Source organism: Physeter macrocephalus, chromosome 20 (genome assembly GCF_002837175.3).
Source record: "Physeter macrocephalus isolate SW-GA chromosome 20, ASM283717v5, whole genome shotgun sequence".
In the NCBI taxonomy this organism is placed as follows: domain Eukaryota; kingdom Metazoa; phylum Chordata; class Mammalia; order Artiodactyla; family Physeteridae; genus Physeter; species Physeter macrocephalus.
Genome location: NC_041233.1, coordinates 39,458,373 through 39,479,043, shown reverse-complemented (window position 1 = coordinate 39,479,043; position 20,671 = coordinate 39,458,373). Strand labels below are relative to the sequence as shown.

General features: G+C 41.6%; 1 protein-coding gene across 15 annotated transcripts in view; it reads left to right on the top strand.

Moving 5' to 3' along the window:
- Positions 1-20,671, top strand: part of ZNF485 (zinc finger protein 485) — a 586,403-nt gene that overhangs the window by 79,188 nt on the left and 486,544 nt on the right. For 2 of the 15 annotated variants that reach the window (XR_008616211.1, XM_055081186.1), the window contains one exon: positions 16,139-16,877. The exons of 11 other annotated variants lie outside the window; for them this stretch is intronic. Coding sequence is in view for 2 of the 4 variants with exons in the window: in XM_055081186.1 (XP_054937161.1) it covers positions 16,139-16,351 (213 nt within the window). In the remaining 2 variants the exon portion in view is untranslated. Of the gene's footprint in view, positions 1-15,827; positions 16,117-16,138; positions 16,878-20,671 lie in introns of those variants that run through there. 2 more of the 15 variants (XR_008616208.1, XM_055081188.1) reach the window with 2 other exon arrangements.

The window sequence follows — 20,671 nt, the reverse complement described above, 5'->3', positions numbered from 1 at the left end:
TACGGGTTCGTGACCCGGTCCGGGAAGATCCCACATGCCGCGGAGCGGCTGGGCCCGTGAGCCATGGCTGCTGAGCCTGCATGTCCGGAGCCTGTGCTCCGCAACGGGAGAGGCCACAACAGTAAGAGGCCCACGTACCGCAAAAAAAAAAAAAAAAAAAAGATCAGAAATATTTTAGTTTCTTTTTTCTGTTCCAAGTCTTAGAAAGCTGGTGTGTCTTTTATACTCTGAGCACATGTCAATTCAGACTTACTCCATTTCTGGTGCTCAGCAGCTGCTTGTAGCTAGTGGCTGCTGTATAGACACAGCAGGTCTGCAGAGTCTATGGCTGAACGATGTTAGTCATAGAGTCACATGGATCTGAGTGTGAATCCTGGCTCTGCCACTGATAGGCTGTCCAGACTTAGAAAATCTTCACTTTTATGAGCCTCAGTTTTCTCACCTATAAAATGGTGATATTAGTTATTACCTCATGGGGCTGTCGTGAAGATAAAAATGAGATAATGCATGTTCTGGCACAGAGTACACATTAAATAAGTGTTAATTGCTGATATTATTCTAGCTAGATTTTAAATTTGAGTGTTTATATGCAAGACAGTGATGTTACATTTTCTTGCATCAGTCTCATTCTGTAATATCTGTGGATGATGAAGACAAGTTAACTTGCTTTGAGGACTTTAGCTGGTGGCCATTCTTAAAGCACACATTCGTGAAGTTGGTTTTAAAATTTTGTTTCTTTTGAACATTTTATTATGAAAATGTTCAAACAGAAAAGTTGAAAAAATTATAGAGTGAACACCTGTATATAAACCACCTAGAGTCTACAATGAACATTTTGCTGTATTTGCTTTATTAAAACTTATCCATCTTTCTACTGTCCATCTATAAATCCATCTTATTTAACTTTTTTTGCATTTTTATAATTATCGGGGCCATTGTTCATATTGCAGAAGTTCAAAAACCTATTAAGTTGCATTAATCATGAGTGTTTTTGCACATCTTTCAGAAAATTGCCAGAATAGTGACAACAAATATGTAAGAAGTCAAATAGTTTGAATAATATAATTAATATTATTGATGTACTATAATATTTAATAAACAAGATACACGCATGTTCTTTTCCAGTGCCATGTTCTTTATCAGCACATTTTGTTGTTGATAAAATGTCGCTATTCAGAGGTTTCATATGGTCCAATTTGTTTATTTTTCCTTTTGTTTCCCTTACCTGAGGAGACATATCCAAAAAAAATATTACTAAGACCAATGTCACAGAGTGCACTACCTATGTTTTCTTCTAGAAGTTTTATGGTTTCAGATCTTACATTTGAGTCTTTAATTCATTTTGAGTTTATTTTTGTAGATGGTGTGAGAAAGTAGTCCAGTTTGTTTTTTTCTGCATGTGGCTGTCCAGTTTTCCCAACACCATTTATTGAAGAGGCTGCCTTTTCCCCATTGTATATTCTTGCTCCTGTGTCATAGATTAATTAACCATATAAGTATGGGTTCATTTCTGGGTATTGTGTGTCCCTTAATTATTACGTAGATGATCTTACTACTTTGTCTTTTAACCTTCCTACTGACTATTAAGGTTACCCCATGTTTGCCTTTACCAATAAAATTTGTTCTTTTGTAATTTTTATAGTTTTAGTTGTGGCCTTCTCTTTTCCACGTAGAGAAGTCCCTTTAACATTTCTTGTTAAGCTGCTTTAGTGGTGTTGAGCTCTTTTAGTTTTTTTCTTGTTTGTAAAACTCTTTCTTTCTCCTTCAAATCTGAATGAAAGCCTTGCTGGGTAGAGTATCCTTGGTTGTAGGTTGTTTCTTTCATCACTTTGAATGTATTGTGGTACTCCCTTCTGGCCTGCAACGTTTCTGCTGAAAAGTCAGGGGACAGGTTTTTTTTTTTTTTTTTTTTTTTTTTTTTTTTTTTTTTTTTGTGGTACGCGGGCCTCCCTCTGTTGTGGCCCCTCCCGTTGCGGAGCACAGGCTCCGGACGCGCAGGCTCAGCAGCCATGGCTTACGGGCCCAGCCGCTCCGCGGCATGTGGGATCTTCCCAGACCGGGGCGCGAACCCGGTTCCCCTGCATCGGCAGGCGGACGCGCAACCATCTGCGCCACCAGGGAAGCCCCCAGGGGACAGTTTTATGGGAATTCCTGTGTATGTAACTAGTTGCTTTTCTCTTGCTACTTTTAAGCTTCTCTCTTTATCTTTAAGTTTTGCCATTTTAATTATAATGGGTCTTGGTGAGGGCCCCTTTGGGTTCACCTTGTTTGGGACTCTTTGTGTTTCCTGGACCTGGATGTCTGTTCTCTTTCCCAGGTTTTGGGATTTTTTAGCTATTATTTCTTCAGATAAGTTCTCTGCCTCTTTCTCTATCTCTTCTCCTTCTGAGACCCCTATAATGTGAATATTAGTATGCTTGATGTTGTCCCAGAGGTCTCTTAAATGATCTTCATTTTCTAAAATTCCTTTTTCTTTTTTCTGTTCTGCTTGAGTGATTTCCACTACTCTGTTTTCCAGTTTGCTGATCTCTGTATCATCTAACCTACTTAATACCTTCTTGTGTATTTTTGATTTCAGTTATTGTATTCATCAGCTCTCTTTGGTTCTTCTTTCTCTTTTCTTTTCTCTCTTTTCTTTTTTAATTGAAGTATAGTTGATTTACAATGTTGTGCCAATCTCTGCTGTACAGCAAAGTGAATCAGTTATACACATAGAGACATTCTTTTTTATATTCTTTTCCATTATGGTTTATCACAGGATATTGAGTATAGTTCCCTGTGCTGTACATTAAGTCCTTGTTGTTTATCCATTCTAAATGTAATAGTTTGCATCTTCCAACCCCAAACTCTGAGTCCATCCCTCTTCCCTCCCCTCTTCCCCCTTGGCAACCACAAGTCTGTTCTCTGTGTCTATGAATCTGTTTCTGTTTTGTAAATAAGTTCATTTGTGCCATATTTTATTATTTTAAAATAAATTTATTTATTTATTTTTGGCTGCATTGGGTCTTTGTTGCTGCATGCGGGCTTTCTCTAGCTGTGGCGAGCAGGGGCTACTCTTCATTGTGGTGCGTGGGCTTCTCATTGCAGTGGCTTCTCTTGTTGCAGAGCACGGGCTCTAGGTGTGCAGGCTTCAGTAGTTGTTGTGCCATATTTTAGATTCCACATAAAGTGATATCATATGCTATTTGTCTTTCTCTTTCTGACTTACTTCACTTAGTATGCTAATCTCTAGTTGCATCCATGTTGCAGCAAATGGCATTATTTCATTCTTTTTTATGGCTGAGTAGTATTCCATTGTATATATGTATCTTCCTTCTGTTTTCTAACTCTTTGTTAAACTTCTCTCTGTGTTCATCCACTCTTCTCCCAAGTTTGTTGGGCATCTTTATGATCATTACCTTGAACTCTTTTTGGGTAGATTTCTTATCTCCACCTCCCATAGTTCTTCTTCTGAGGTTTTATCTTGTTCTTTCCTTTGGAGCATATTCCTCTGTTGCCTCATTTTGCCTAATTCTCTAGGTTTATTACTGTATATTAGGTGGGTTGGTTATGTTCCCTGATCTTGGAGAAGTGGCCTTTTTTAGGAGACTTCTTATGGGGCTCAGTGGCATACTCCAGTCTGGTCACCAGAGCCGTATTCTCTAGCAGTTCCCCTGTGTGGGCTGTGTGGTCCCTTCTGTTATGGTGGGGCCAACTACTGTTGGTGTACTGGTAGGCAGGGCTGGCCCCTGGCTCGGTTGCTTGCCAGGCCTTGTCTCATGTGGTGGCTGCTGGCCCACTGATGGACAGGGCTAGGTCCCAGGGTGGCTTGCTGCAGGGCCAGGGAGATCCTGGGGCTGGTGCTGGTCCACTGGTGGGAGGATCCTTGTCCCAGGGTGGTTGGCTGTGGGACTTGGGGAGCCCGAGGCTAGTGCTGGCCTGCTGGTGAATGGGACCAGCTCTTGGGGTGGCTAGCTTCAGGGCTCTGGGGTCCCAGGGCTGGTGCTGGCTCACTGGTAGAAGGGGCCAGGTCCCTGAGGGGCTGGCTCCTTGGCCTGGGGATTCTGGGACTGGTGCTGGTCCTCTGGTGCTAATAGGCTAGAGACAAGACTCCAAAATGGCCCTTGTCAACACCAGTATCCTTGTGGTAGAATAAGTTCCCCCAAATGGCTGCAACCATATATCCACAGGGGGTGTCCCAGTGGTCTCCTGCCTCTCCGAGAGGCTCTCCAAGATCAGCAAGTGGATCTGACCCAGGCACCTTTTAAATACTGCCTCTGCACTGGGATTTGGTGTGTGAGATTTTTGTGTGTGCCCTTTGGGAGCAAAGTCTCTGTTTCCTATAGCCCTCTGGCTGTCTCATATACGAGCCCTGCGGGTCTTCAAATCCAGACATTCTGGGGGCTTGTATTGCTGGTGCAGGAGCCCCAGGCTTGGGGAACCTGACGTGAGGCTTAGACTCTTTGCTACTTGAGGAGAACCTGTGCAATTGTGATTATCTCCCATATGTGGGTTACCCACCCAGGGGTATGATTCTTGACTATACCACATCTCTGCCCCCTTTACTCTTCTAGTTGTAGTTCCTTCTTTATATCTTTAATTGTGGAAAATCTTTTCTGCTAGTCTTCAGATTGTTCTCATAAATAGTAGCTCTGTAAACAGTTGTGATTTTGGTGTGCTTGTAGGAGGTGAACTCAGGGTTTTTCTACTCTGCCATCCTGGCCACACCTCTAAACAACTCTTGACTATAGAGAATATCAATTAGAAAGTACAGAGTATTTAAAAGTGAAAACTACCAACGACATGACATGTTGTGTCTAAATGTAACTCAGAAGAGTGTTCCTGCCTTTATTTTTATTTTTTTGTATGTATGTATGTATGTATGTATTTATTTTGGCCATGCTACACAGCATGTGGGATCTTAGTTCCCTGACCAGGGATCGAACCCATGCCCCCTGCAGTGGAAGTGTGGAGTCCTAACCACTGGACTGCCAGGGAAGTCCCCCTGCCTTTAACTGTATTTATTAGACAAGAAAAAATAAGGCAAAAAGTCAAGGAGGTAAAAAAATAAAGTAAAATAAAATAAAATTTAAAAAAATTTAACAAAATACAGTAGTAGGAAGGACTCATTAAACAATAAAAACACACAAATTAATGAAGATTGAGAAATGAAAGAAAAAAGATGATACTTTGAAAATACCAAAATAGGCCAACCTCTTGACAGTAGTCAAGAGAAAAAGAGAAAACCAATAATATTAGCACTGAAGAATGAGAAACTCAGTGTGATTCATGAAAGGTGAGGTATTTTAATATTTATTTATTTGGCTGCTCCAGGTCTTAGTTGAGGCATGTGGGCATGTGGGATCTTGTTCCCTGACTAGGGATTGAACCTGGGCCCCCTGCATTGGGAGGACAGAATCTTAACCACTGGACCACCAGGGAAGTCCCAAGTTAAGGTATTTTAAAAAGAAGAAATCCATGGGAATTCCCTGGTGTTTTAGTGGTCAGGACTGTGTGCTTCTGCTGCAAGCCACGCGGCATGGCCAAAAAAAATAAAAAAAAAATAATAAAAAGAAGAAAAAGAAGAAATCCTTTATAAAAGCTTTTAAACAATCTAGATGGAAAGAACAAATTCTGGGAAACTAAATTCCTAAATTTCATAAATCCCCAAATAATGGAAGAAATTGAAAAAGTGGTCCAAAATATACTGCTAAAATAGTCACTACCTTTCAAGGGATGGATAATTTCTGTAGTTTAATCTGTTCCAGAATACAGAAAAAAAGTGGAACAGTCCTCATCTTTTTCTAAACAGTGAACATAATCCTGATCCTACATTAGACTAAAGAACAGCATTAAAAGGAAAATGTATAGGTTAATCTCACTCATAAACAAAGATGCAAAATCTCAGTTGAAATGTTAACAAATCAAACAATTTTTTTTTATAAACCATTTTTAAAGTCTTTATTGAATTTGTTACAATATTGCTTTCATTCTGTGTTTTGGTTTTTTGGCTACAAGGCATGTGGGATCTTAGCTCCCCAACCAGGGATTGAACCCACATCCCCTTCATTGGAAGGGGAAGTCTTTAACCACTGGACTGCCAAGGAAGTCCCCAAACAATGTTCTTAAAGAAAGAATAGCGCATTTTGATGAAGGCATGCAAGGATAGCTCAACAACAAAAAATTCTGTTAACATTATTCACCCTGTTACTAAGGTGGAAACAAAGTAACCTTGTGATCTCCTGGATGGATGCCAGAAAACACAATCTTGAGAAGCTGTAAAACTCTTCTCTGAGGGCCACTGAGTGCAGTGATTGAAAAGGTAAATAGATGCCACTAAACAGATGTGACAATGACCTTTCATTGTTCCCAAGAGAGTAGTAAATGCTTTTGGTTTAAATTAATGTTTTCTCTAAGCCCTGATTGTCTGAGTGATTCTGCCTGTCATTTAAGAAATACCCAAAACAAAAAAAACAAAAAACACACAAAAAAACAACAACAAAAAGAAATACCTCACCCTATCTTCAGCTCTTTATTTATATCTTGCAGATATTTATATTGTTTTTGTGAATTTTAAATAAAAAGGTTCAGGGGCCATAGCTATTATCACTCCAGGCTAGAAGTGGAGTTAGAAGTTCCTGAGAATCCAGGAGGTACATGCTTCTGTGCTGATAGCACACAGCATCCAGGCAAAGTTAGGAGACCTCTCGTTCCAAATGAAAGGATGTGAGCAGGGCCCCAAACCATTACAACGCATTCAATCAAGCTTTGACCTTTCTCATTATGTGGAGTCACTGAAGGATTCATACAAATGGTGTTTTAATCATAGCGTAAGTTATTAATTTAAACCAGACAAATTGCCCTGGGGGATTCTTCATTCTGTGTAGGAGTTTTTATAAACTTCCATGATTTTTCACCTAATTCTCCCTTGTTTACTTTTGTTGAGACGTTGGCAGTGTTTTATAATTTAGACTTTTTCACCTTTGGAAATAAACCAGGCTTGGAAAAAAAATGTTTTGTCAGAATTTTGGATGAACTGAGAAAACTGTAATTTATGAAATCAGGACTGCTAATTTGAGGAAGTACAAAGGATGGAGTGCAGCCCGGGCCTGGGTCAGCACTGGGCCTCCTGACCCCATATCAGTCTCAGGCAGAGCAAGTCCATGGCCTTCTGGGCCATATCTCCATTTTGAGCTCAATGGAACAATCAAACTGGGTTTTCATGGTACCCAGCACAGAAACACTGGACTAAAAGGGATCACATGAGAAGCCAGTTAATCTCTGTGAATATTTAAATAGATCAGCAAATGGTTTCTGACAGAATAGCTCACTGACCATCCTCTGGGCAAAATTTGTCCCCTTGGATGTGGTGAATGTGTCTCAAAGAGTCAGTGGATGTGTGTAATGGACACAGTTAATTAGCTATCCATTGTTTGCATCCTGAAAAACCCACTCAGGGAGACACAGACCCAGTGGTTAACTATTCGGCATTTATTATTGCCCACATTATCTCTTGAATTTTCCCCCTTTTCTGTTTTCTGCCATTTGGGATGAAGCTGAGGACCCATTCCAGTTCTTGCTGTGGATTGACACTAGCTCTCGCTTGGCGTTGCTCTCTGGGGCAGGAGACCAGAAGTGTTTGTTGGAATAGTGCGCCCTCCTTTAGGCGAGAATGAAGAAGCCTCTAGTTTTAGTTTTTACAAGCAACCAGACTGCAGTCATGAGGAGACGGAGCTAACGCTGTTGCAGAAAGATAGAAACTTAGAGCTTCATGGCATCAGAGAGTCCCTGGGTCAATCAGTTCCGGAGCTGTCTTGACTCTTGGACCTCCAGTTATGTGTTTTAATTGTTTTTGAGCCAAGTTGAGGTGAGCTTTCTGTTACATGCATGTTAAAGCTCCCAAGTAACACAGAGTAAGAATTATTCTCTGTAATTTTCTGAGTGTAAGACTTCTTCTCCTTCCCTTTTGATGCCCCCTCACTTATAACCTTAAAGTTACAAATCTTGCAAACTAACCATTTCTTCTTTTGAATTGTTTCTTTTTTAATAGTGTTTTTAAGCCCCAGATCATTAGTGACTACTTGCTAACATTTACTGTGCATATACTCGTTGTTGGACACTCTCATAAACATTTTACGTGTACAGCATTTCATACTTAGGCATTTACAAGGAATAAGTTTGGCTTTTACCTATAACATAGTCCCCAAAGGGGGTAAATATTTCAATTATTCCCAGTGTGGATAGACTTAAACTCTATGTATGTATTTAGTAACAGCACTTACCATATAAGCTTTCATTCAGTTGGCTCTATAACGTTTTGAGGCTACAACTGTCATTTCCATATTTTAAATAGGACTAAAGTAGGGAGAGATGCCCAAGGTCGCGCTGTTAGTGACAGGGCTAGACCCAGGTTCATTCAGCTCCATCCCAGGGTCTGTGTACTTCATTGCTTCCCTGTATAGATTTTACTGGATACTACTGAGCTATTGCTGTGTGTCTCTCTAGGAGATGTCATAGGCAGGCTGAGCAGAGAGGTGAGTTTGATTATGAAGATTTAGAATTGAAAACATGACTAATTGTTAGCTCCTCTAAAGTACTATTCTGAAATAGATGGCAAAAAGTAACGTGAATGCTTCTGAACCAAGGACTGATTATATACATTATTTTGATCCTTTTCATCTTCATTTTTATGTATTTGATCTGTTAAAAATGTATATTAAAATAGATACATTAAAACCTCCCAGAAAAAATTGACAAACTGGGACTTCCCTGGCAGTCCAGTGGTTAAGACTCTGGCTTCCAATGCAGGGGGCATGGGTTCCATCCCTGGTGGGGGAGCTAAGATCCCACATGCTGTGCTGCACAGCCAAAAAAAAAAAAAAAAAAAAGAAGAAAAGAAAAAGATAAAATTTCTTAGGACACTGGTTTGTCCTATTTTATCCTTATGATTCCTGTAGGAGTTATTTTACCTGTTGGCTTATGATGTTATCTGGGCCTGGAACCACAGTGAGGGTTAAATGTTCTTCTTGACTGTGCCTCCCATCATCACAATATGACCCTCTTGGTGCCTTTTCCTGTCTCCCCATACCCCCCACCCCCCTGAATGCTACATTGTGTGTATTGGGTAAACAAAAAAACCTATAGGAGATTCTTAATTATACCTTTGGTAACCAACAGATCTCCCCTAAGATGATGTGGGGACCAAGAACAAAGGGCATAATTTAGTTTCTTTAAAAGATTGTTTATTCCTCATTTATTCTTTATTTGCCAGTAATAAACGAGCAAACACATATATAAAAATGAAGACACGAGGCCAAGGAAAAGGCCCAACCTATCACCTCACAGATGCAGTGGTAATGTGAGTGCTTTGGGGAGCTCCCAGGGAGGGAAGGTAGCAAGCGTGGCCCTTGGGGAAACCGAAGGTGGAGTGGTCCGTTTTTGGTGGCTGTTGGGAGATGTACATCTTCTCATCTGGGTGTAGTCAGGGCATGAGGTCCAAGAGTCTGGGCCACCAGGCTGAGTGGGTCAGGGAAATGGCACGTGGCTTCCTGCGTGTTTGTGGGGCCTCCTGCCATGTTCTGCACCGGACATGTTCTCCCTGTTGCCATGTTTCCCTGCCGCCATGTTCTCCTCCCGGCCCCCCATGCTCCCCACTAACATTATGCATTGCTTCCCCATCTCTTCCCTGCACCTCCTCAGCCCACAATTTGTTCTAATATTTAGCAAATGCTCTTTCACATCAATGAACTTATCCTGCTTACGCATACATGTTGACTAGTAGAACTGCCTATCTACTTTACAATTTGAATTTACCATAAGCATTATTTTTCAGACTACTCCTGATCCACAGGGGAAATACAGGCAAAGTGTGGTGGATAGAAATGGAGGTGAAACGAGTTGAGGATTTCCCAAAAAACCACTCTTGTCCACAGTTTCATATTAATACCATAGATTTGCTTTCCTTTGCATTTGTCCCTCCTCTGACTTACAGATGTTCTGAGGCTTCATTTTAGGGAGCTCTTTTACAGTTGGACTTAATTTTTTTTTTTTTTGCAAGGGAATTCATGACTGTGGTTCAAAATGATTTTTCCAGGTACATCAAAATATGATCTTTTTAGTTGCTGTTTTTGTTTAAAGCCATGGTAACTTAGTTGAATTACTGTTGGGAGTAGCCATTTCGCAGAACGTTTAAAAATATTGAACCAAATCTGTTTGACATAGCACTTTACAACACCAGGATTAAATCCTCTTTGACAAATGTTTTAATTGCAGAAAAATGAAACTTGGGGAGGGTTGTGGAGGAGTTTTGGCTGGTGTCCCTGTGCTGGCTGTTAGTGCTCACGTGGCGGTGAGGAGCTCTGGTAAGCAGGAGGTTACTGGCAACCAGAGCTGCCGACTTGGCGTGTGACTTCTGCAGGTTCCTGAATCTTTCTGTGCCTCTGCCTCTATGCCTGTCGGACATGGCAGGACATGGCTGACTCAGGTCAGCATGACTAGAGTGAGCCCTTGGTGAGGGGGCAGAGAGCATGAGACAGGATTGCACCCCTTCCCCAGCACACATGTTCCTTGCACAACTGATCAGTCTCCTTTTCAGAATTCCTTCAGTGTTCATGTTTTAAGTCCAGAACAAGTTAATTGTTAACTTGACTCAAAGTTATTTTATTAAAAAAATTAACATACAGCAAATGTGACTTTTTTGGGCGGTGTACGGTTCTATGAGTTTTAATACATGTATACATTCGCCACAATCAGGATGCAGAATTGTTCATCACTCCAGAAACTCCCTGGTACTGGTCCTTTCCAGGCACACCATCCTTTCACCCTTGCTCCTGGTACCCATGAACTGTCCTCTGTCACTATAAATTTTATCATTTTGAGAATGTCATATAAATGGATTCGCAGAGTACGTGAACTTTGAGACTGGCTTTGTTTACTCAGCATATTACCTTTGAGATTCATCCAAGTTGTTGTATGTATCAGTAATGTGTGTCTTTTATTGCTAAGTAGTAGTCCATCCTATGGGTGTACCACAGTTTGTTTATCCATTCAACCACTGAAGGACATTGGATTATTTCCAGTTGTTAGTGACCATGAATAGAACTGCTATAAACATTCATGTATAGGTCAAGTTGTCTTTAAGAAGTTCCGTTTTAAGATAGTTCTTTTAAAGAGTTTCCTTTCTGTGTATTATTGCTTCCTGTGGAGATTTTGAAAGATAGCTGTAAATTCTTTGACATTCTTCTCATTGAGAGCTGGTGACTATGTCCCTTTTCCTTGAATCTGAGTGGGCTGCTATGAACAGTAATATATGACAGAAGTGATGCTATATGACTCTGAGACTAGGTCACAAAAGACCATGCATTCTGCCTTGTTTACCAGAACACCCACTCTGGAATCCTCAGGCACCATTTGGGAAGTCCAGTTACTGTGAGACAGCTATGCTGGAGAGAGCATGTGTAGGAGCTCTGGCTGACAGTCCCAGCTGAGCTTTCCCCCATCTCTTCCAAGTTGCTAGATGTGTGAGTGAAACCAGCTTGGTCCTGCCACCTGAATACCACCAAGTGACCTCTGCTATTCCATGTAGAACAGAAAAGTCACCCAGCCAAACTGCCAGATTTCTGAGCCAAGAAACTGTGGGATATAATAAAGTGGTTTTTGTTTTTACCCACTGAGTTTTGATTTGTTTGGTCCACAGATGTGGGTAACTGGAACACTACACAATGAGTATTTAAGCTTCATAGGAACAAGGATTGTATCTCTTGATAAACCTAAAACTTTGGATGCAGTGGCACTCAATAAGCATCATTTTTATTTTTTGAAACTCTCATTTCCACACCATGCTTGGCAAGTCCCCTTATGAATGTCGTGTGATGGTGATGATGAGGAGGTGGAATTACCTTGATAATTACCTTGGTGGTAAGAAAATTATCCAGTAGCTATCAAATGCTGTTAAGTATGTTGCTCATGGACTCACCAACTGCAGAATCTGGAAAGGGAGTTAAAAGACCATCTATTTTACCCCAGCATCAGACAGGTGGGCAGTGAGGCAGCTCCCAGTGGGAGAAAGAACTTGGAGCCTGATGTTTGATTTCTGGCTCCAAGTGATCAATCAAGGCCTCTGTTCACTAATGTGGATGGGCCACAAAGAACCACTGGGTGGCTCTATGAGCCAGCAGTGCGTAAGGAGCGGTCTAGCCAGGTAATCAAAGGACCCCGACCCAAATAGTTAATGTAGAAAACAGAAGCGCCTCTACACAATTCTTTGTCTGTGGTTTCAGAAGGTGTTTAGGAGCTATTGCTTTGATTAAGCACAAGTGTAGGCAATTATGAAAAAGGAACAGTAGGAGAACAAGGATGTGTTCTTGGAAATAAAAAAATCCACAATGGGGCAAATTAACACAAAACTCACTAGAAGTAATGAGTGACAAATGGACTCTAAAATCTGAGGCAGAGAAAGTAACACTGGAGCGATCCTTATAGATATAGCAAAAATAAAAAGCAACGGGAATTATAGGAAAGAAGATATAAAGAAAGAGAAAAAGTAAAGAGAGTCATGATTTATTCATGCATTTGTTGAACAAATATCTGTTGAGGCCCTCCTCTGGGTCTCAGCATTGGGCATCAAGCAGTGAATAAAACAGGGAAAAGTCCTGGCTTGCTTGGAGCTTATGTTCAGTGAGGGGTGGGGGAGTGAAAATACACAAACAAGTTAAAATGTATCAAATGAGAGAAAGTGATCAGTGCCCTGGAAACACACACAGAGCAGAGAAGACTGAAAGGAGTGGGGGCAATGAGGAGGGAGGGAGCTGACAGCCTTAAACAAAGTGGTCAGGGAAAGCTGGCTGTGAAGGTACCCTGAGTAGAGGTCTGAAGGTGTGAGGGATGGAGCCAGGAGGAGTCGTGGGGGAGCACATTCCAAGCCAAGGCGACAGCCTGTGAAGGCCTCCTGAGACAGGAGCTGGACACCTAGTATGGGTGGAGCTGGGATGATTCCTGGCCAAGGAGGCCGCGGGCTGGGTGGCGGTGGTGCAGGTGGTGAGAGACCTCAGGCTGTGCTAAGTATTTGGGTCATTTTAAGGGTTTTGAGAGGGAAAGGCATTGAGGGATTTTAAATAAAGGAGTGACATGATTTCATTTAAGCTTTAAAAAGATTATTCAGGTGGTGATGTTGTGATTAGATTTGGGGAGGGGCACCTAATGCAAGGGCAGAAGCGGAGAGAAGAGGGAAGCGGCTCGTGTAATGATTCAGGGAGGGAGGGTGACAGTTTGCTGTGGTTTGCACTGGCCTGATAGTGATGGAGGTGATAAGAAGTGGCTACATTCTGGATTTACTTTAAAGGCAGGTACAACAAGGTTTGCTGACAGATCGATTTGGAATGGAGGAGAAGAGCGTCATCAAAGGTAGATGAGATTTGGGCCAAGCAACTGAAAGAAGTTGATTTTCACTGAGGAAAAGAAGATCCAGGGGGCACTGGGTTTTTTTGGGGGGGGGCAGGAATCAGAAATTTGCTTTTTAAAAATTGAATTATAACAGATACAATATTATATTAGTGTCAGGTGTACAGTAGTGATTTGATATTTTTATACATTATGAAGTGATCATCATGACAAGTTTAGTTACCATCTGTCCCCATACAGAGTTATTACAATATTATTGACTATATTCTCTCTGCTGCACATTACATCCCTGTGACTTATTTATTTTATAGCTGGAGGTTTGTACCTATTAATCACTTTTACCTATTTTGCGCCCTCCCCCTGTCCCCTCTGGCAACCACCAGTTTGTTCTCTGTATCTGTGAGTCCGTTTCTGTTTTGTTTTGTTTGTTCATTTGTTTTGTTTGTTAGATTCCATGTATAAGTGAAATTATATGGTATTTGTCTTTCTCTGTTTGATTTATTTCACTTAGCATACTACCCACCAGGTGCATCCGTGTTGTCACAAATGGTAAGATTTCATTCTTTTTTTAATGGCTGAATAATATTCCAGGAGTTTGCTTTTTTTGTGTGCGTGTGGTACGTGGGCCTCTCACTGTTGTGGCCTCTCCTGTTGCGGAGCACAGGCTCTGGACGCGCAGGCTCAGAGGCCACGGCTCACGGGCCCAGCCGCTCCGCGGCATGTGGGATCCTCCCGGACCGGGGCACCAACCCGTGTCCCCTGCATCGACAGGCGGACTCGCAACCACTGCGCCACCAGGGAAGCCCCGGAGTTGTCTGGTAGAGTATTGGAAACGTGAGAATGGAGTTGAGGTGAGAAGCTCAACGTGAGAGGAATATACTGTGTGAAACATTAGTTTATAGGTGGCATTTAAACTGTAAGAGTGGATGAGATTCCTCAGGAGTGAATGTAGACAGAAATAGCATGTAGTCAGAGATCAAGGACTGAAGCTGGGCTCGACTCTGCCAATGGATAGCTGTGTTGGAGACACACAGCACAGGAGGCTGAGAGGGAGTGCCCAGTGGGGTAGGGAGAAACCCAGAGGGCCTGAAGAAAAGTGTGGAAGGGGGTAGGGTAATTACCTGTATCAAATACTGCTAAGTCTAGTAAGATGAGGATGGAAAAGTGACATCACCACTGACGTCATCAAAGTGGTTTTGGTCAAATGGTGGGGTAAAATGTAAATGTGACACAATGTCAAAAGAGAGGAATTGGAATTGTGCAGAGTTGGGGAATGGGGGTAGCTGGAGGAAGATGGGGGGTCATCAGGGGTTTCTTTTTTATTTTCTATTTTTATTTTTAATTGTGGTAAAATACACATAACATAAAATTTACTATCTTAACCATTTTAAGTGTACAGTTCACTAGTATTAAGTACATTCACATTGTTGTGCAACCATTACCACCATCCATCTCCAGAACTCTTTTCATCTTCCCAAACTGAAACTCTGTCCCCATTACACAGTTACTCCCCATTCCTCCCTCCCCACAGCCTCTGGCAACCACCACGTTTGTGTCCCGACAAAAATTCATACGTTGAAACCTAATCCGCAATGTGATGGTATTTGGAGGTGGAACTTTTGGGAGGTGATTAGGTCATGAGGGTACAGCTCTCATGATTGGAATTAGTGCCCTTATAAAAGAGACCCTAGAGAACTCCCTTGCCCCTTCTGCCATGTGGGAACACAGTGGGAAGAAGGCAGTCTCTGAACCAGAAATCGAGCTCTCACCAGACACCAAATTAACCAGCATCTTAATCTTGGACTTCCCAGCCTCCAGACTGTGAGAAATAAGTTTCTGTTGTTTATAAACCACCCAGTCTGTGGTATTTTTGTTATAGCAGCCTGAATGGACTAAGACATTTAGGTACCTCATATCAGTGAAATCATACCATATTTGTCCTTTTGTGTTTGGCTTATTTCACTTAGCATAATGTCTTCAAGATTCATCCATGTTATAACATATATTAGAAATTACTTCCCTTTTAAGGCTGAATAATATTCCATCATATGTATATGCCACATTTTGTTTTTCCATTCATTTGTTTATTCATTCATCTGTCGATGGACATTTGGGTTATTTCTACCTTTTGGCTATTTCAAATAATGCCGCTATGAACATGGGTGTAAAAATATCTGTTTGAGTCCCTGCTTTCAATTCTTATGGGTATATATGCAGAAGTGGAATTGCTGGATCATATGGTAATTTTATGTTCAATATTTTGAGGAACCAGCATATTATTTTCCACAGTGGCAGTTGCATGATTTTTTGAAAGTGGCATATTTTCAACACATTTTTAAGGTAATATTTTGGACCAGATGGTTTTTAAGACTATGGTGAAGAGATGAAAGACTCTGGGAAGATGGTCAAATGGTGACATTCTTTTTCATTCTTGCTTTTGTCTGTCCCAGGTCTATGCGTCTGAGGTCAGCTTGGCATCCATATGGAAGCCAGGAAGAGGCCCAGACCCAGCACTTGGGCGCCTGGCATGCCCTTTCCGATGGTGTCCACTTACTTTTCTCCCACATGGATCTCCTTCGCTCTCTTAGTAGCTCTCCCGCTAAGTTGAATGTTTCTTGCTTTGCATTGGGGCGGTGGGGGGTTCTTAGGAGGACACAGAAGAAATGGCTAGAGACTGACAGCTCAGTAAGAAGGAAGGGTCAAGATCAGCTAGAATTTTGGAGGCATTGAGCCCCTGAAGGTCCTGGGCCCTGTTTTACAGATAAAGGAACAAATATTGCTGCAAGGAGAAGAATGTGGAAGAAGATGTTTCCATGAAAATAGTCCTCAAGGATGTGCTTACCAGTCCTGGAGAAGGAGAAGAGCATCGTTATTCCTGAGTTCCCTGGAACCCGGGGCCCCTCATGGGCACTGTGTGGGCACTGAGTGCTGCCTGTGCATGTGGACATTTCCCAGTTTCCTCTCTGCATCTTAGATGACCCAACAGCTTTGTTTTCCTCTGTCTATTGAGGCTAACTGGGAAGCTTGTCCATTTAGCATTTATCTACTGTGTTGAAAGAGAGGTGGGGGTACAAGATTAGGAAACCTTTAAACAAAGATTTAAGGAGAGCTATCTCAACATAATTCAAAACTGAACACTTGGATGTCTGGCAATATAAGTCTTGCCAATTCCCATTACAACACAGATTGCAACATGCCTCTCTTCTCGTAAATGTTTTTTCAGGGTCACTCCAGTCCTATCTGATCCCTCTCCCCTTGACCTTCTGCCAATAGACAGCTGTGAATCAGTAGAGTCGTCTGCTTTCTCCTTCTTGCTCACCTGCAGCCAAGGGCTGGTCAAGGATATGGAAGGGCGCCTAGAGCCCGTGCTCTGCAACAAGGGCAGCTACTGCAATGAGAAGCCTGTGCACCGCAATGAAGGGTAGCGCCTGCTCAACGCAACTAGAGAAAGCCTGTGTGCAGCAATGAAGACCCACCGCAACCAAAAATAAATAAATGAAGAAAATTGATTCTTTAAAAAAAAAAAAAAGACAAAGGTACTCTCTATGGGCTTTTACCTGTGATATTAACATATATGATAATGTTATCTGTCAAGGCTGAAATGGAAGTGCTGTTTTTGATGAGCTTCTGGAACCACCAGTGATACGTTTGCCTGACCAGGCTGAATAAATGATGCTCATGTACTGAAGTTCAGTTCTTTCTGCTGGGGGTGAATCCCTTGTGGCCAAAGGCCCCGTCTGGCAGTGTGAATGGTGCACAGTGAATGGTGAAGCTGAGATCTGGGTACCATTCTGTGGTAGAAAAGCAGGTCCCTGACCACTTAGAGTGCATGATATCAACTCTGGGGCCCCTTGTCAAGGTGTATCAAGGGCAGGTTTTAATCTTGGGTCTTTCCTGGGTCTCCCCTGCTGTGTACATTCCCAGGCCAGCCTTCTTCCTCACCTGATCCCCTCTCCCAATCTCAATCTGCTCCAGCCTCCGTGCTCCTGAGACCCCCTCCACTTCTCTTCAGTACTCTTTCACCCTATGGGATTCTTCCTGGGACTGAAGGGTCAATGCGAGTGATGGCCTTGGAACAGTCAGCCTTCAGGTGACAAGCAGAGAGTCTGGGAGGAGGGGTGCATGCATGGCTGACTCTGACCTGGGACGACACTCCTGGGCCCCCCAGAATTAACACTTTTTTCCTTTCTTCTCTCATCAGCTCCCCTTACAGCCCCTCAGGGACACACTATGGGTTTCACCCTTGGTGCCCATGGCTCCTTATAAGTGAATTTAAACAGTAAACAAACACTGACAGGAGGATTCTTGTAAAGAAATGGCATAATAAAGACCCTGACTATGGTCCCGTTGAACTGTCTCATTCTTCAACGGAAATAATTTGATCAAAATATGAGAACATGGTTACTGCTAAATGACAGTGGGGTTCCAGGGAAACGAGCGTGGCAGTAAGTGTGTGTATGAAGAACTGCCATGATTAAAATCCAAGCAGAAGGCAAGAGAAGATTAGCAAAGAGTTTGCTGTAAGGAACGGCATGGTCCTATCAAAGAAGAGCCATCCAGTCTGCTGTTTGAAAAAAGAGTTAAGCTAGAGTAGATTTTGGTTCTCCAAACCTACATGCATATACTAGAGTAGCTCACTACAGTAGCTCATTCTTCTTCACTTTGGATTTAATGTTTTTTCTGTTCTGGGTTTAATGGTTCTTCAGCTGAGAATATGAAGGCAATAAAGGAGAACTGCAGGCCCCCATTCTTCTCTGCTGATAGAACTTTCCCACCGGGATAGGGGACGGCTCTTTTTCTCTTTAGAATGATTTCTTGGGGCTACCTGGGCTCTTTCTCTGTCTTTTTATTTCTGTAGTTGACATAGTCTTGGCAGAGTGTTCGACCCTTCCTTGCACTCAATCAGCAAGTGTCTTCTGAGAGAAAACTCCATCCTGTCCATTGGCCTTGCCTTTGCAGCTCAATGGCTACAATCATACCTTGGGTGTTCCCTATCTCACTCAGTCTACTTTGCATATCGCCACAAGAACATCGTCAGAGCGTGTCACTCGTACTTCATTGGCTTTCCTTTGCTTCTGAAATAGCATTCAGACTTCCAGGTGTCGAGTTCAAGGACCCACCACCATCTGGTCACAAACTACACTTCAGTCCCTGCCTCTGAGGATGCTCTTGTTTTTCCGCCCCACCGTATGGAGTCCTCCCATCTTTGAGTCCCACCTCAGAACTCACCTCCTCTATAAAACATCTCTGCCCTCCTCAGAAGGGCCTGTTCTAGAATTATTTATGGGTGTGCTTTAGCTCTTCCAGGAGTGGGAAGCCTCAACAGCAGGTTCTGCTGCATCTTATTATTATTATTATTTTTTGTATTTTTAAATTAATTTATTTTTTATTGAAGTAGAGTTGATTTACAATGTTGTGTTATTTTCAGCAGTACAGCACAGTGATTCAGGTCCTTGTTGGCTATATATTTTATATATAGTAATGTGTATATGTTAATCCTAACCTCTTAATTTATCCCTTCTCCCGTATCCCCTTTGGTAACCATAAGTTTGTTTTCTATATCTGTGAGTCTCTTTCTGTTTTGTAAATGAGTTCATTTGTATATATATATTTTTAGATTGCACATATAAGCAATATTATATGATACTGTCTTTCTCTGTCTTACTTCACTTACTATGATAATCTCTAGGCCCATCCATGTTGCTGCAAATGGCATTATTTTATTATTTTTTATGGCTGAATAATATTACATTGTATAAATATACTACATCTTATTTTTTGTTTATGTTTTGTGTTTTTTAACATCTTTATTGGAGTATAATTGCTTTACAATGGTGTGTTAGTTTCTGCTTTATAACAAAGTGAATCAGCTATACATACACATATATCCCCATATCTCTTCCTTCTTGCCTCTCCCTCCCTCCCACCCTCTCTATCCCACCCCTCTAGGTGGTCAGAAAGCACCGAGCTGATCTCCCTGTGCTATGTGGCTGCTTCCCACTAGCTATTCGATTTTACATTTGGTAGTGTATATATGTCCATGTCACTCTCTCACTTTGTCCCAGCTTACCCTTTCCCCTGCGCGTGTCCTCAAGTCCATTCTCTAGTAGGTCTGCGTCTTTACTTTCCCATCCTGCCCCTAGGTTCTTCATAACCTTTTTTTTTTTTTTTTTTTTTTAGATTCCATATATATGTAGGTTCTTCTGACCATTTTCTTTTCTTTTTTTTTTTAGATTCCATATATATGTGTTAGCATATGTTATTTGTTTTTCTCTTTCTGACTTACTATACTCTGTATGACAGTCTCTAGGTCCATCCACCTCACTACAAATAACTCAATTTCGTTTCTTTTTATGGCCGAGTAATATTCCATTGTATATATGTGCCACATCTTCTTTATGCATTCATCTGTCGATGGACACTTAGGTTGCTTCCGTGTCCTGGCTATTGTAAATAGAGCCATGATGAACATTGTGGTACATGACTCTTTTTGAATTATTGGTTTTTCAGGGTATATGCCCAGTAGTGGGATTGCTGGTTGTATGGTTGTTCTATTTTTAGTTTTTTAAGGAACCTCCATACTATTCTCCATAGTGGCTGTATCAATTTACATTCCCACCAACAGTGCAGGAGGGTTCCCTTTTCTCCACACCCTCTCTAGCATTTATTGTTTGTAGATTTTTCGGTGATGGCCATTTTGACTGGTGTGAGGTGATACCTCATTGTAGTTTTGATTTGCATTTCTCTAATGATTAGTGATGTTGAGCATTCTTTCATGTGTTTGTTGGCCATCTGTATATCTTCTTTGGAGAAATGGCTATTTAGGTCTTCTGCCCATTTTTGGATTGGATTGTTTGTTTTTTTGATATTGAGCTGCATGAGCTGCTTGTAAATTTTGGAGATTAATCCTTTTTCAGTTGCTTCATTTGCAAATATTTTCTTCCATTCTGAGGGCTGTCTTTTTGTCTTGTTTATGGTTTCCTTTGCTGTGCAAAAGCTTTTACGTTTCATTGGGTCCCATTTGTTTATTTTTGTTTTTATTTCCATTTCTCTGGCAGGTGGGTCAAAAGGGATCTTGCTGTGATTTATATCATAGAGTGTTCTGCCTGTGTTTTCCTCTAAGAGTTTGATACTGTCTGGCCTTACATTTAGGTCTTTAATCCATTTTGAGTTTATTTTTGTGTATGGTGTTAGGGAGTGTTCTAATTTCATTCTTTTACATGTAGATGTCCAGTTTTCCCAGCACCACTTATTGAAGAGGCTGTCTTTTCTCCACTGTATATTCTTGCCTCCT